Source organism: Rhinoraja longicauda, chromosome 6, assembly GCF_053455715.1.
Source record: "Rhinoraja longicauda isolate Sanriku21f chromosome 6, sRhiLon1.1, whole genome shotgun sequence".
Taxonomy (NCBI): domain Eukaryota; kingdom Metazoa; phylum Chordata; class Chondrichthyes; order Rajiformes; family Arhynchobatidae; genus Rhinoraja; species Rhinoraja longicauda.
Genome location: NC_135958.1, coordinates 48449879 through 48464993, shown reverse-complemented (window position 1 = coordinate 48464993; position 15115 = coordinate 48449879). Strand labels below are relative to the sequence as shown.

Sequence of the window (15115 nt, the reverse complement as noted above, 5' to 3'; positions counted from 1 at the left end):
GACTTGGAGGGCCGAAAAGGCCTGTTTCCGGCTGTAGATATATGATATATGATATGATATGGCGGGACTGTCAAATGAGGAAAGATTGAAAAGACTAGGCTGGAGTTAGAAGGATGAGAGGGGATCTTATAGAGACATAAAATTATAAAAGGACTGGACAAGCTAGATGCAAAAAAAATGTTCCCAATGTTGGGGGAGTCCAGAACCAGGGGCCACAGTCTTAGAGTATATGGGAGGCCATTTAAAACTGAGGTGAGAAGAAACTTTTTCACCCAGAGAGTTGTGAATTTGTGGAATTCTTTGCCACAGAGGGCAGTGGAAGCCAAATCACTGGATGGATTTAAGAGAGAGTTAGATAGAGCTCTAGGGGGCTAGTGGAATCAGGGGATATGGGGAGAAGTTGGGCACAGGTAACTGATTGTGGATGATCAGCCATGATCACAATGAATGGCGGTGCTGGCTCGAAGAGCCGAATGGCTTCCTCCTGCACCTATTATCTATGTTTCCATGTTTCTATGACCTTTCTTGACTTTCCCTGAAACCCTTCAAGTAATAACTATTTTGACACGGGGCATATTTGAGCTGGTGCACTAGCAGTACTGATCTATTGTCACAGTTATCCTGTCTGGAAGCTGTGCAGCAGAGAGGTTAAGGCAATAAGGTGTAAGAAAGCCTTGTCCATCAATCTTTTAAAATGAATATGATGCTTTTGAAATGTGTTGACCCCATTTTGGTTACTCGATGATTACCAATTATTCCGATCAAACATCCACATCAAAGATCAAACAAACGATCACCCTGACATGAAGCACAATCAGAAAAATAGACAACCAAGAAATGCACATCGCAGCACAGCGCAACAAGAGACAGACACAATCACATCACCCCTTTCAACTTTCAATAGAGATATCTGACTACAATTCATTTCTCGATTAGGCAAAGTTCACTATCTGTCCCGAATCTGTAGCATTGCAAAATAAAACTCCAATGCCCAACTAGATCACAAATATCATTAGATCAGGAATTATTTATCCCAAATTCATGCATTTCTCCTTTTATTGACCACGATACTAATTTAGTAATATCATATAGAATATTGTGGGAATATCACAATTTGGCCTCGCCAATTTGTCCCTGTGTTAATACTGTGCATGACTCATCCTACATTATTTTATCCAGTTAATCCTTCTATTCACCATCTGTTGTCATCTAGGTCCTTATTTAATTAATGGGAAATCTTACAATATACTCGCAGAGTCAGTTTTGCCTCTCATATTTTACTCACAACAGTCAGATCTCCAATATAGTAACATGAAATGCAGGACATTATGCACAAGGCATGAGTGGTCTAGCCAAGATATACTGTCAAGACAGAGGGAACTGTCAATAATGATACGTCTGTTAATCTAGGATGATGCTCCAAGGTCACCACGTTTTGATACGGCTTTCAGTGATGTGCTAATCAAGAGGGTTGTGCAAACATGACCTGTGTTTTAATTATTCATCGTGCTGCAGTTCTTGCAGGATTTCAAAAATGCCCTCAGCATACTTTTCGAGCAATAGCACTGAAAAAAAAAGCTTCTGTGAACATTTGCACGCAAGAATTTCCTGAGTGTAGGATACTAGTTAGTGTCCAAGTTAGACTAGTTAGATACCAGTCTGAAGAAGGGTCTAGACCGGAAACGTCACCCAATCCTTCTTTCCAGAGATGCTGCCTATCCCGTTGAGTTACCCCAACATTTTGTGTCTATCTTCGATGTAAACCAGCATCTAGAGTTCCTTCCTACACATACTAGTCAGTGCCTTGTGAAGGACCAGAACAAGCTGGGAAACACAAATTGGTGTGCAAAGATTTCATTTTGTATAGAGGCTACATAAAGGAATTTTGCTATGCAATAATGTAACGTACAAGACTTGTAATCCTGAGACTTGAAATTCCAATTACTTCAAATTAAACCAAATAATAACTATTACGGATATCGCAGTGCACGTCATCTTACCTCATCTTGTCTAGAATTTTGCACGTGTAATTGTACAAATATTTACCATTGTAAATTGTTCAACAAACATTGACATTTCACTTTTTCAGATATCATAATTTTTGCTGAAGTTAGGTATTGAATTTCTAGTCTCTCTCTGCATACTCAATGCCATTTCGCATTATTAAGATTTTATGTAGCCATTTGGATGACATTGGCAATTCCAAGGTATATTTACTCATCTGTAAGTTTCTCATCCATTTCAATAACCAGCCCCGTGCTCTGAGTAGAAGGGATCATCTCACCTTGCAGCATGGCAGATGTGGTGTAGTAGTTAAATGGCACATTCTTCACAATGTGCTCATCGGGATCCAGTGATCCGAGTTTCTCCCCGACGAGCACAGATTTCCCCGTCCCTGCATTGCCAACAAGCATGACCGGCCTGCGTCTGTCCAGCAGCCTGTCCATGAAGTAGCGGATGCGAATCGTCTCTATTGTATGCACCAAACAAGCCTAAAAAAAAGGAATAATAGTCACAAAAAGCTGCAGTAACTCAGCGGGTCGGACAGCATCTCTGGAGAAAAGGAATAGATGACGTTTCGGGTCGAGACCCTTCCTCGGCATTGTCTACATTAGGAGTAGCAAACTACAATCTTCTCTGAAAAGTAGTGTGAATTTTGTTCAACTTGCCACAAAGTAAAATTTACCACTTTCACTGTGGTAAATTTTATTCTGCATTCATGTTGAAGAAAATACCATTTCCAATATGTTCACAGAGCACAGTTTAGAATCACCTCATAGAAACCTGGATACATAACACTGGTCACAGCAGAGAGAGGCAGAAGGTTGTAGAGGATGTGTGAGAAGGTTCGGGTTACAAGTCGGGATGCTGGTTTAAACCAAAGGTAGACACAAATTGCTGTAGTAACTCAACGGGACAGGCAGCATCTCTGGAGGGAAGGAATGGGTGATGATTTAGGACTAGACCCTTCTTCTGACCCATTCCTTCTCTCCAGAGATGCTGCCTGTCCCGCTGAGTTACTCCAGCTCTTTGCGTGATGTGATCATATTACTGGGGAAGCGAGTCGTTGGTTGCCGGGGTGATAGGTGGCGGTGGGTAAGTTAGGTCGTAGTCAGCAGTTTTGGGAAGGTGTGAGGTGAGCTTCAATGGAGAATAGCTGTATGGAATATGTCTTTACACATAGACCACCAAAGCTCAGCCAGTTCCAGAGCCATAGAAATGGGTTTAAAACTACAAAGGCATTATTTAGGGCGGCACAGAGGTGCAGCATTAGAGATGCTGCCTCACGATGCCAGAGACCGTGTTTGATCCTTCAATAGCAAGAATGTCCTTTGTCTAATTAGACCAAAACTGCACACAATACCCCTCACATCCGGAATCTTGGAATCATCTTTGATCAAACCCTCTCCTTCGACAAACACATCAAACACATCACAAAGACAGCCTTCTTCCACCTCAAAAACATTGCCCGTCTCCGTCCATCCCTCTCCTCCACAGCTGCAGAAACCCTCATCCACGCCTTCATCACCTCCCGTCTGGACTACTGCAACAGCCTCCTCTATGGCTCACCCTCAAAAATCATCAGTAAACTTCAATACATTCAAAACTCCGCTGCCCGTCTACTCACCCACTCCCCGATCCGTGACCATATCACCCCCGTCCTTTACAAACTCCACTGGCTCCCCATCCCCCAGAGAATCCAGTACAAAATCCTCCTCATGACCTACAAAGCCCTCCATAACCTGGCCCCTTCCTACCTGACCGACCTCCTCCACAGACACACTCCCACCTGCACCCTCCGCTCTGCTGCTGCCAATCTCCTGTCCCCCCCCCCCCCCCATCCGGACCAAACTCAGATCCTGGGGGGACAGGGCTTTCTCCATCGCTGCTCCCACCCTATGGAACTCACTACCCCAAACCGTCAGAGACTCCTCCTCACTCACCACATTCAAAACATCACTGAAGTCTCACCTGTTCAGCACTGCCTTCAACCACTGACCGTCACCTCACCTTCTGCCTCCTTTTTCTGTTCGTTTACTTATTTATCTATTTATTCAATTCTCTATGTTCTAGAAATCCCTGTAAAGCGTCTTTGAGTGTTTGAAAAGCGCTATATAAATGTAATGCATTATTATTATTATTATTATGTGTGGTCTCACTACCTGCATGCTTACTTTGAGTGACTGATGTACAAGGACACCCAGGTCTCGTTGCACCTCCGCTTTTCCTAATCTGACACCATTCAGATAATAATCTGCCTTCTTGTTCTTGCCACCAAAGTGGATAACCTCACACTTATCCACATTCTACTGCATCTCCCCTGCATCTGCCCACTCACCCAACCTATCCAAGTCACCCTGCAGCATCATAGCATCCTCCTCGCAGCTCACACTGCCACCCAGCTTTGTGTCATCCGCAAACTTGGAGATGTTACATTTAATTCCCTCGTCTAAATCGTTAATATATATTGTAACTAACTGGGGTCCCAGCATTGAGCCTTGTGGCACCCCACTAGTCACTGCCTGCCATTCTGAAAAGAACCCGTTAATTCCTACTCTTTGCTTCCGGTCTGCCAACCAGTTCTCTATCCATGTCAATGCCCTACCCCCGAATACCATGTGCTCTAATTTTGCACACTTGTGTGGGTCTTTGTCAAAGGCTTTTTTGAAAGTCCAGATACACCACATCCACTGGCTCTCCCTTAGCCATTCTACTTGTTACATTCTCAAAAAATTCCAGAAGATTGGTCAAGCATGATTTTCCCTTCATAAATCCATGCTGACTTTGACCGATCCTGCAAATGATGGGAAGCCAATGTGCATTTCCATGGGCCTCCATGCTATAGAGTCATAGAGAGTTATAGAGTAATAGAATAATACAGTGTGGAAACAGGCCCTACGGCCCAACTTGCCCACACCGGCCAACATGTCCCAGCCCACCAGCCAGCGCTTGGCCCATTTCCCTCGAAACCTATCCTATCCATGTACCTTCCTGTTTCTTAAACATTGCGATAGTCCCTGCCTCCACTACCTCCTCTGGAAGTTCGTTCCATACACCCATCACCCTTTGTGTGAAAAAGTTACCCCTCAGATTCCTATTAAATCTCTTGCCCTTCACCTTAAACTATGTCCTCTGATCCTCGATCACCCTACGCTGGGCAAGAGTCTCTGTGTGTTTACCTGATCTATTCCTCTTCTTTGGGAACAAAAGATAGAGGTGAGATTTAAGTAAAATATTATATAAATAAAAAGTTATCGTAGAGTTAGAAGGATGAGTGGGAAAATTTATCTGGCCAAGATTGATGATAAAAGAACATTGATTTAAGATCAATGGTGGAAGAAACTGGAGGGAATTGAGGGAAAATCTTTTCATCCGAAGTGTAGTGGGGGTTAGAACTCACTGTTTTCATTGTGATGCAAACAGAAAACACTCTGGAAAAGCAGGGATTCTCTGAATAGGCACTCACAGAGTTACACAAACCAACAGTTTTGCAGGGGAACTGACTACCAACCTCATGTACTGCTGGCTTTTTGGACTCAATGGAGCAGATGGCCTCTGATTAAATTTCTGTTACTTTATAATTAGCACAATGTATATCAACAAATATGTCAAGACTAACAAGCAAGTTAAAATCCATTTACAGAGCAGCAGACAAGTGAGATTTCAATGCAAGCAGAACATGTACTTTCCAAATTAATAAGTATTTAATCTATAATTGATTAGTTACCTGCAGAGGGATGTCTGGGTCAAGATCAAATTTGGGAATAAGTTTTGACCAGGGCTCAAACTTCTTTGTCTCTGTGTCGATATAGTAGTCGAAGACCGTGCCTTGTGATGGGAATTTGATGGTCTTGAACTCTGAGGTCCACCACTTGTTGAACTCCACTCTGTAGTCTATGAGCTGAGGGAGAACAGGAATGGCAATGAGCGCAGGTTTCCAGTTTACTGTTCAGGAACACGATCTTTGGGTTCACAACATCAGAAAGATGTAACCGAAGCTGCCATTTAATCCTTTCCCTTCCACTGACAACAATCTACCAATTACACCTTACAACATTTTAACATTTGAACTGTCCCAGTATTCAATTTACAGCCTTTCGAGAAAAGTTCCAGGTTTTAACCTTCTCCACAAATCTGAATTTTATTCTTGCAATTTTAAGGCCGTTTCTTCTTGGTCTGGATTTTGCAACAAGAGGGAAGAGTTTCAGTAACCTACTCACTCAATACCTTAGATGGACACAAAATGCTGGGGTAACTCAGCGGGTCAAGCAGCATCTCTGGAGGAAAGCCTGTATCCATGCTGTATCTATAAAGTCTAACGTCTATAATCTCATAATAATGTCTCTGATGATGTCTTCCAGTTCATCAGGGATTGATAGAGACCAACGGTATCCCGTGACTGGGAATGGCAGGTAGCAAAAGGACACAGAGTGTTGGAAACACAAAGAACTGCTGATGTTTGAATCAGAAGCAAACCACAAAATGCTGGAGGACTCAGTGGGTGAGGCAGCACCTGTGGAGGGAATGGAGACGATGTTTCAGGTCAGGACCCTTCTTCAGAGTGCCCGATCTTACCCTGAAGATAGACACAAAATGCTGGAGTAACTCAGTGGAACAGGCAGCATCTCTGGTGTCTTTCCTCTGGTGAGAAGGAATGGGTGATGTTTCGGGTCGAGACCCTTCTTCAGATGCCTTATCTTACCCGCTGAGTTCCTCCAGCACTTTATATTTTATGTAGAGAGATGATTAGGGAAACGCGGTGGGCATGCAGCAAAAGAGTTCAAGAAGCTTTGTGAGCCATGCACCACTAATGGATGTGAAGGCAATGGCGAAGGTATTAGAATCTACAGATTTAGCCAGTTTGAAGGGTATTGAATAATATTTCTAATTCCAAACCAGCCATTGTTCTGATGTAAAGAATAGAATAAAGCAATGTGTGAAGCCAAATTTACAAATAGGTTTCCCGTCAACAGAGAACGTAAAGCTTATTTCATTCACTTCAGGCTACAGAGAGGTCGGACGGTATTTTTCTACCTGTTATTAGCAAGTTCTATGGTGCTTTATTCTCACATGTGCAAAATGCAAATTCACAGTGAAATTACTTTCTTACAAACGGTCCAGTCGAGTATCACCAAACCATCCCTGATTACCAATTGTACAGAAATTGTCTACTGAGCCCGAATGCAAGAGGCTGCATGTTTGGCACCATTTTCCAAGTCCAGTCCACGCTCCAGTTGTTAAGAGCGGTGTCCGATCCAGGCGAGCCCCAGGTTGCTGCTGGGCCTCCAGCCATCGCCTTCCTTGGTCGACCAGCAAATTACGTCCTCTCCTCGCCCATCCACCTTTGATCCCGGTGGAACGGTGGCGCAGCTGTAGGGTTGCTGCCTTAGGGTTGGGTCGATCCCAACTACGGGTGCTGTCTGTACGGAGTTTGTACATTCTCCCCGTGACCGCATGCGTTTTCTCTGAGATCTTCGGTTTCTTCCCACAGTCCAAACGCATAGAGGTTTGTAGATTAATTGGCTTGGTATAAGTGTAATTTGTCTCTTGTGTGTAGGATAGTGTTAATGCTCGGGGATCGCTGGTCGGCGCGGACCCGATAGGCCAAAGGGCCTGTTTCCGTGCTGTATCTCTAAACTAAACTAATCTAAACTACTGGTTTGAAAATTAAAACATTCTGCAGGGAGAACCGGCAGCTGGCTAGGTAGGGGTAGCACAGAGGGGCAGCACAGAGGGGCAGCACAGAGGGGCAGCACAGAGGGGCAGCACAGAGGGGCAGCACAGAGGGGCAGCACAGAGGGATAACATAGAGGGGCAGCACAGAGGGGCAGCACAGAGGGGTAGCACAGAGGGGTAGCACAGAGGGGTAGCACAGAGGGGCAGCACAGAGGGGCAGCACAGAGGGGTAGCACAGAGGGGCAGCACAGAGGGGCAGCACAGAGGGGCAGCACAGAGGGGTAGCACAGAGGGGCAGCACAGAGGGGCAGCACAGAGGGGCAGCACAGAGGGGTAGCACAGAGGGGTAGCACAGAGGGGTAGCACAGAGGGATAACATAGAGGGGCAGCACAGAGGGGCAGCACAGAGGGGCAGCACAGAGGGGCAGCACAGAGGGGCAGCACAGAGGGGCAGCACAGAGGGATAACATAGAGGGGCAGCACAGAGGGGCAGCACAGAGGGGTAGCACAGAGGGGTAGCACAGAGGGGTAGCACAGAGGGGCAGCACAGAGGGGCAGCACAGAGGGGTAGCACAGAGGGGCAGCACAGAGGGGCAGCACAGAGGGGCAGCACAGAGGGGTAGCACAGAGGGGCAGCACAGAGGGGCAGCACAGAGGGATAACATAGAGGGGCAGCACAGAGGGGCAGCACAGAGGGGCAGCACAGAGGGATAACATAGAGGGGCAGCACAGAGGGGCAGCACAGAGGGGCAGCACAGAGGGGTAGCACAGAGGGGTAGCACAGAGGGGTAGCACAGAGGGGCAGCACAGAGGGGCAGCACAGAGGGGCAGCACAGAGGGGCAGCACAGAGGGGCAGCACAGAGTGGCAGCACCGAGGGGCAGCACAGACGGGCAGCACAGAGGGGCAGCACAGAGGGGCAGCACAGAGGGGTAGCACAGAGGGGCAGCACAGAGGGGCAACACAGAGGGGTAGCACAGAGGGGCAGCACAGAGGGGCAGCACAGAGGGGTAGCACAGAGGGGTAACACAGAGGGGTAGCACAGAGGGGCAGCACAGAGGGGCAGCACAGAGGGGCAGCACAGAGGGGCAGCACAGAGGGGCAGCACAGAGGGGCAGCACAGAGGGGCAGCACAGAGGGGTAGCACAGAGGGGTAACATAGAGGGGCAGCACAGAGGGGTAGCACAGAGGGGTAGCACAGAGGGGCAGCACAGAGGGGCAGCACAGAGGGGCAGCACAGAGGGGTAGCACAGAGGGGTAGCACAGAGGGGTAGCACAGAGGGATAACATAGAGGGGCAGCACAGAGGGGCAGCACAGAGGGGCAGCACAGAGGGGTAGCACAGAGGGGTAGCACAGAGGGGTAGCACAGAGGGGTAGCTGGTTGAGCTGCTGCCTCACAGCGCCAGAGACCCGGGCTCGATCCTGACATCAGGTGTTGTCAGTGCGGAGTTTGCCTCTTCTCCCTTTGAGTTTCTTCCAGGTGCCCAGGTTTTCTCCCACATCCCAAAGACATGTGGGAATTGTAGGTTAATTGGCCTCTAATGTGTGAGGACTGGATGCAAAGGTGAAATAGCCGAGAACATGTGAACGGGTGATGGATGGCCGGTGGGCTCGATGAAACAAAGGGCCTGTTTCTCTGCTGTATCTCTAAACTAAACTAAATTAAATAAGCACAAACACTCAACAGATCAGAGTGTCTGTAAAAAGAGAAAGCAAGTTAACATTTCAGATCAATCACCTCACATCAGACTGAGAGAAACTTTCAAATGCCAAACACAGTTTAAGATGTAGAGTATGAGGGAGGGGAGAACAGAAGGGGAAGTCTGTGACACTGAGAAAGACAAAAGAGATTAAATGTCAAAAGGGATAAAGGTGAGGGGCAGAAAATAGAGAGTGAATTAACAAGTAAGAATTGGAATGAGAGAACTATTTATTTGAATTTACTGTTGAATCCACAAGGCTGTAATATGTCAGGTCGAGAGATTTATACTTGCTGTAATTTTAAGCCGGTAGAGCATCTTTCAACAGAATCATTCTTATTTGGGTGACATTTAAACTCAGTCAATCTCTTCATACACTTTCAAAGAACCAGAACCAAAAGGACAAGCTGCCTTGGGATTTGGAAAAACAGCTATTGCTCTAAGATAGGTCATCATCTCCAACTTCACAAAATACCTGCAGCAAGTATTGATAGTATCGTGACCAGGCAGAATTTGTTCAGAAAAGGTCTTATGGAATAAAGTCAGGAATATTAACAATTACCTGCTCCTCCTGATAAAGAGTTTACAGATAAAAAAGATTTAACATGAATAAAAATGTAAAAAACATTGCAAAAATTGGCAACCTGAAGTAAAACTGGAAAAAAAAAAGTATGATAATCTCACAAAAGACAGGTAAACATTTCAGAAGCAGCAGTGACAGATAACAGTGTTCTTTTAGATGATGATAAAAATTGTTTCTCAAATTTTGCTCCATGGAGAATACTTTCAGTCAAATCTCCAAACATCAAAGTTCATTTAAATTCCTGAATGTTCAATCAGTTAATTTTCCCTTTCCAAATTCAAAATAAACACTTATATTAATTTTAGTGGAAGCAGAGGACCAAAGATATTGAGATAATAGACACTGTTCATTCAGTAGACATATTCATGATTATTAAAGAAAGCAAATAAGAATTATCTGAAATAAAAAGCAAACTATGGAAATTCACTCCAGTATATCTGCACTCAGAATGGTTAAAAGATTCCAGCTAAAATCTTTAAGTAGACATTTTGTTTAGCAGTTCCTGATGATGTGCATATTCCCAATTACCTGGAAATGTAATTACCTAGAATTGAGCCGAAAGAAGGGTCCTAACCTGAAACGTTACCTATCCATTTTCTCCCAAGATGCAGCCTGACCCGCTGTTAATTCAGCATTTTGTGTACATCTTGGTATAAACCAGCATCTGCAGTTCCTTATTATTGCGTAGATATGTAACTCCCTAACCATAACTAGAAATCAATGTTATCTTGAATCGAGCATCATTACAATTTTTAGGTATCACAAAATGCTGGAGTAACTCAGCGGGTCAGGCAGCATCTAGGAGAGAGGGAATGGGTGACGTTTCGGGTCGAGACCCTTCTTCAGACTGATGTCAGGGGGGCGGGACAAAGAAAGGGTATAGGTGGAAACAGGAAGACAGTGGGAGAACTGGGAAGGGGAGGGGGGAAAGAGAGGAACAGAGGAACTATCTAAAGTTGGAGAAGTCAATGTTCATACTGCTGGGCTGCAAGCTGCCCAAGCGAAATATGAGGTGCTGTTCCTCCAATTTCCAGTCAGCCTCACTATGACACTGGAGGAGGCCCATGACAGAAAGGTCAGACTGGGAGTGGGAGGGGGAGTTGAAGTGCTCAGCCACCGGGAGATCAGGTTGGTTAAGGCAGACTGAGCAAAGGTGTTGAGCGAAACGATCGCCGAGCCTGCGTTTGGTCGCACCGATGTACAGAAGCTGACATTTAGAGCAGCAGATACAATAGATGAGGTTGGAGGAGGTGCAGGTGAACCTCTGTCTCACCTGGAAAGACTGTTTGGGTCCTTGGATGGAGTTGAGGGGGGAGGTAAAGGGACAGGTGTTGCATCTCCTGTGGTTGCAGGGGAAAGTGCCCGGGGAGGGGGGGGGGGTTGGGGGGGGTTTGGGTAGGAAGGGACGAGTGGACCAGGGAGTTACGGAGGGAACGGTCTCTATGATCCACTACGATTCTTGGAAGATTCCTCACGATCATGCCCGCGACACCTGGCGAACTGTCGGCCCTTTATTTAATCGCATAATTGTGCATACCTCAGTCTTGCTCCCTCTTAATCTTCCCTTCTCCAGGACCTATTTCACCAACATACCAATATCACCCAGACTACCCTCCAGGCTGGCTACAATGCCACCATTCTTAGCTTCATTGGTGATTTAATGATCATGCCATTTACATCCAAATCATTCACAGGAATAGTCCCAGCACTTTCACAAAACCAAACAGCTCACAGCTCAAGGAATAAAGCTGCCGATATGCTGTCTTTAATGCCAGTGTCTGGATTTATTATAAGTATCCACAAATCTTCAAAGAGCTCTTTCCCCCAAGTTCCACATTGTCTTTTTGTTTTCTGACTGCAACCAAATTAAAAAGGAAAGTTCTCAAGGTGCCTGTACGTTACATTTGGAAAAATCCTTTTAGAAACTAATTGCCTTCACACTTTTTGTCACTGGTTTAAAGTCTTTATCATCTTCTCCAGGGGGAAAAGGGTCAGTTAAAAAAAATATATATATATATACAAAAATCACAAAATCTATTGTAAATTGCGTGTGATATTCCAGTGGCCATTACATTACTGCTAACTTTATTTAATTTGTTCACTTTGCCATCAGCTCTAAGGATAATATCAGGCAACTAACCCTTATTAATTTTAGTATAGGAAAATAACTGCAGATGCTGGTACAAATCGAAGGTATCACAAAATGCTGGAGTAACTCAGCGGGCCAGGCAGCATCTCAGGAGAGAAGGAATGGGTGACGTTTCGGGTCGAGACCCTTCTTCACTTATTAAATTTAGATTCGGTAGGATGTTCTCACCTGATCCTGAAACAAAGCACCACCGAATGCCCAGATCGTGGCAAAAATGAAATAGAGTTCATAGAGTTCTTTGGGAGAGTCTGCGGGGGTATTTTCCTTCGTCAGCAGACACTCCAGCAAGTAGCAAAGCATCTGGACCATGCTCTGTTCTGGCACTGGGATGATCTTCTTAAACCTGCAGACATCAGGTGAAGAATAATAAGAAAATCCTTGTCCTCTGCAAGATACGAACAAGCTCCAAAGAACCTGCAAGCATGGATTTAGATCATAAAACTGCACAGATGGCGGCGCGCACGGACGCAGCGGCTCACAGCTCTCCCTTTCGGTGCGTTTTATGTGTGTTATCTGTGTTATGTCTGTTAGTCAATTTTAGTCATGCAAACCAGGAAAATCAGGCAAATCCTACCTACAACCGAAAGGATCTTCTGATCATAGGATTCCAGTGCAATCGGGACCTTGTGCGCGAATTTCCACACCCGCGAAATATACCGGAAGAGATAGCCAGGACACCGGGCGCTCCGTGGATAGTTGTCGGCGCGAACAGGCGTCGCAGGCGGAGGAGAAACAGGAAGCAAAAGCGAGGATGCCGGTCCGGTATACTTGCCAAGCTAAAGAGACAGCCACACAAACCACCGCTACCCAGCATGTTTCTCACCAACGCCAGATCCATCATCAACAAAATGGACGAACTAAAACTACAGATATCAGCAAACAAACTCGTGGAGGACTGTTGCATTCTCTTAGTAACAGAGACATGGCTTCATCCACTTATCCCAGACGGAGCCATTGAGCTAGCCGGGCGTACAGCGTTTCGTTGGGACAGAAACATCGACTCCGGTAAGAGCAAGGGGGGGGGGGTTATGCATTTACGTGCACAACAGCTGGTGCACTAACATCCAAATCATAGATAGCCACTGTTCTCCTGATCTGGAGTCCCTAACAGTTAAATGCAGGCCTTTTTACCTTCCTCGCGAATTTACAGGGGTTATAGTAACAGCAGTCAACATCCCACCGAATGCTAACGCTAGCACAGCTTTAGGCTACCTGCTCGGTGCAATAAACTTACAACAGAGCACATATCCAGAAGCAGCCCACATCATAGCCGGGGACTTCAACCATGCAGACCTAAAGTCAGTTCTCCCGAAACTTGAACAACACATAAGATGTGCTACCAGGGGGGAAAACACACTAGACAAGGTTTACTCAAATATTAAGAAAGGTTTCAGGTCAGCACCACTACCACACCTGGGGCAGTCAGATCACCTGTCCATATTCCTAACTCCAGCATACACCCCACTCAGGAGGAAAGCTCCAGTCACCATAAAGACTGTTAAGACATGGCCTGAAGGAGCTTCCTCGCAGCTGCAGGATTGCTTCGAAAGGACCAACTGGGATATTTTTGAGGATCAGGACTTGGAGGAGTACACATCAACTGTACTTTGCTACATCCAAAACTGTGTTGACAATGTCACCGTCGACAAACGCATCCGGTTGTATCCCAATCAAAAACCCTGGATGACAAAGGATGTCAGGTCTCTCCTCAAGGACCGTAACACCGCCTTCAGGTCTAGTGATAGAGCTCTATACAGTGCTGCTAGAACCAACCTGAAGAGAGGCATCAAGGATGCCAAAGCGTCCTACAAGAGGAAGATTGAGGACCACTTTTCCAACAATGACCCACGGCGGGTATGGCAAGGCATCCAGCACATCACCAACTACAAGACCAGCAACCGCACGACTGCCGACGGCGACGCCTCGCTGGCAGAGGAACTTAACTGTTTCTTTGCTCGTTTCGAGGTGAAAGCTACAGTGGCAGACATAACACCCTCTCCAGCACCTGACAGCAACACCTTCACTGTGCAGGAGTATGATGTTAAGCGCGTGCTCAGAGCAGTGAATCCCAGGAAAGCTGCAGGCCCCGATGGTGTGACGGGCAGTGCTGAGGGAATGTGCAGACCAATTATCTGAGGTCTTCACAAAAATCTTCAACCTATCCCTTTTAAAATCCACCATCCCTCCCTGCCTGAAGTCCGCCATAATCATCCCACTGCCGAAAAAGTCTGTCATCAGCGGTCTTAACGACTACCGTCCGGTAGCACTCACACCGGTCATCACAAAGTGCTTCGAGAGACTGGTCCTGCAGCACATCAAAGCCAGCCTCCCACCCACCTTCGACCCACACCAGTTTGCCTACAGAGCAAATAGGTCTACAGGGGATGCCATCGACACTGCTCTTCACACTGCACTGACCCACCTTGAACACCAGGGGAGCTATGTGAGGATGCTCTTCCTCGACTTCAGCTCTGCCTTTAACACGGTCATCCCGAGCAGACTGGTCACCAAACTTTCCGACCTTGGATTTTCCCAAACCATCTGCCAATGGATCAAGGACTTCCTGACCAACCGCCCCCAGACCGTCAAAATAGGCCCTCACCTCTCCTCCACCATTACACTGAGCACCGGCTCACCACAGGGCTGTGTGTTGAGCCCCATCCTTTACTCCCTCTACACTCACGACTGCGCCCCCACCCATCCCACCAACACCATCATCAAGTTCGCGGATGACACGACTGTGGTTGGACTCATCTCAGAAGGAGATGAGACAGCCTATAGGGATGAAATCCAAAGGCTGGCAGCATGGTGTTCAGTGAACAATCTGGTCCTGAACTCCTCCAAAACAAAGGAACTTATAATTGACTTTAGAAAAACCAGTGGAGATTACAACCCACTCTACATCAATGGGGTCTGTGTGGAAAGGGTACCAGCTTTCAGGTTCCTGGGTACGCACATCGCAGAGGATCTTACCTGGTCTACCAACACCATCACCACAGTAAAGAA

At 46.3% G+C, this 15115-nt stretch overlaps 1 protein-coding gene across 1 annotated transcript in view; it reads right to left on the bottom strand.

Annotated features, from left to right (window-relative positions):
* Positions 1-15115, bottom strand: part of dnah9 (dynein, axonemal, heavy chain 9) — a 467621-nt gene that overhangs the window by 320544 nt on the left and 131962 nt on the right. Inside the window, exons 35-37 of the mRNA XM_078400937.1 lie at positions 12278-12452; positions 5729-5902; positions 2285-2492 (exon numbers count right to left, since the gene is read on the bottom strand). Of these exons, the coding sequence (XP_078257063.1) occupies positions 2285-2492; positions 5729-5902; positions 12278-12452 (557 nt within the window). The remainder of the gene's footprint in view (positions 1-2284; positions 2493-5728; positions 5903-12277; positions 12453-15115) is intronic.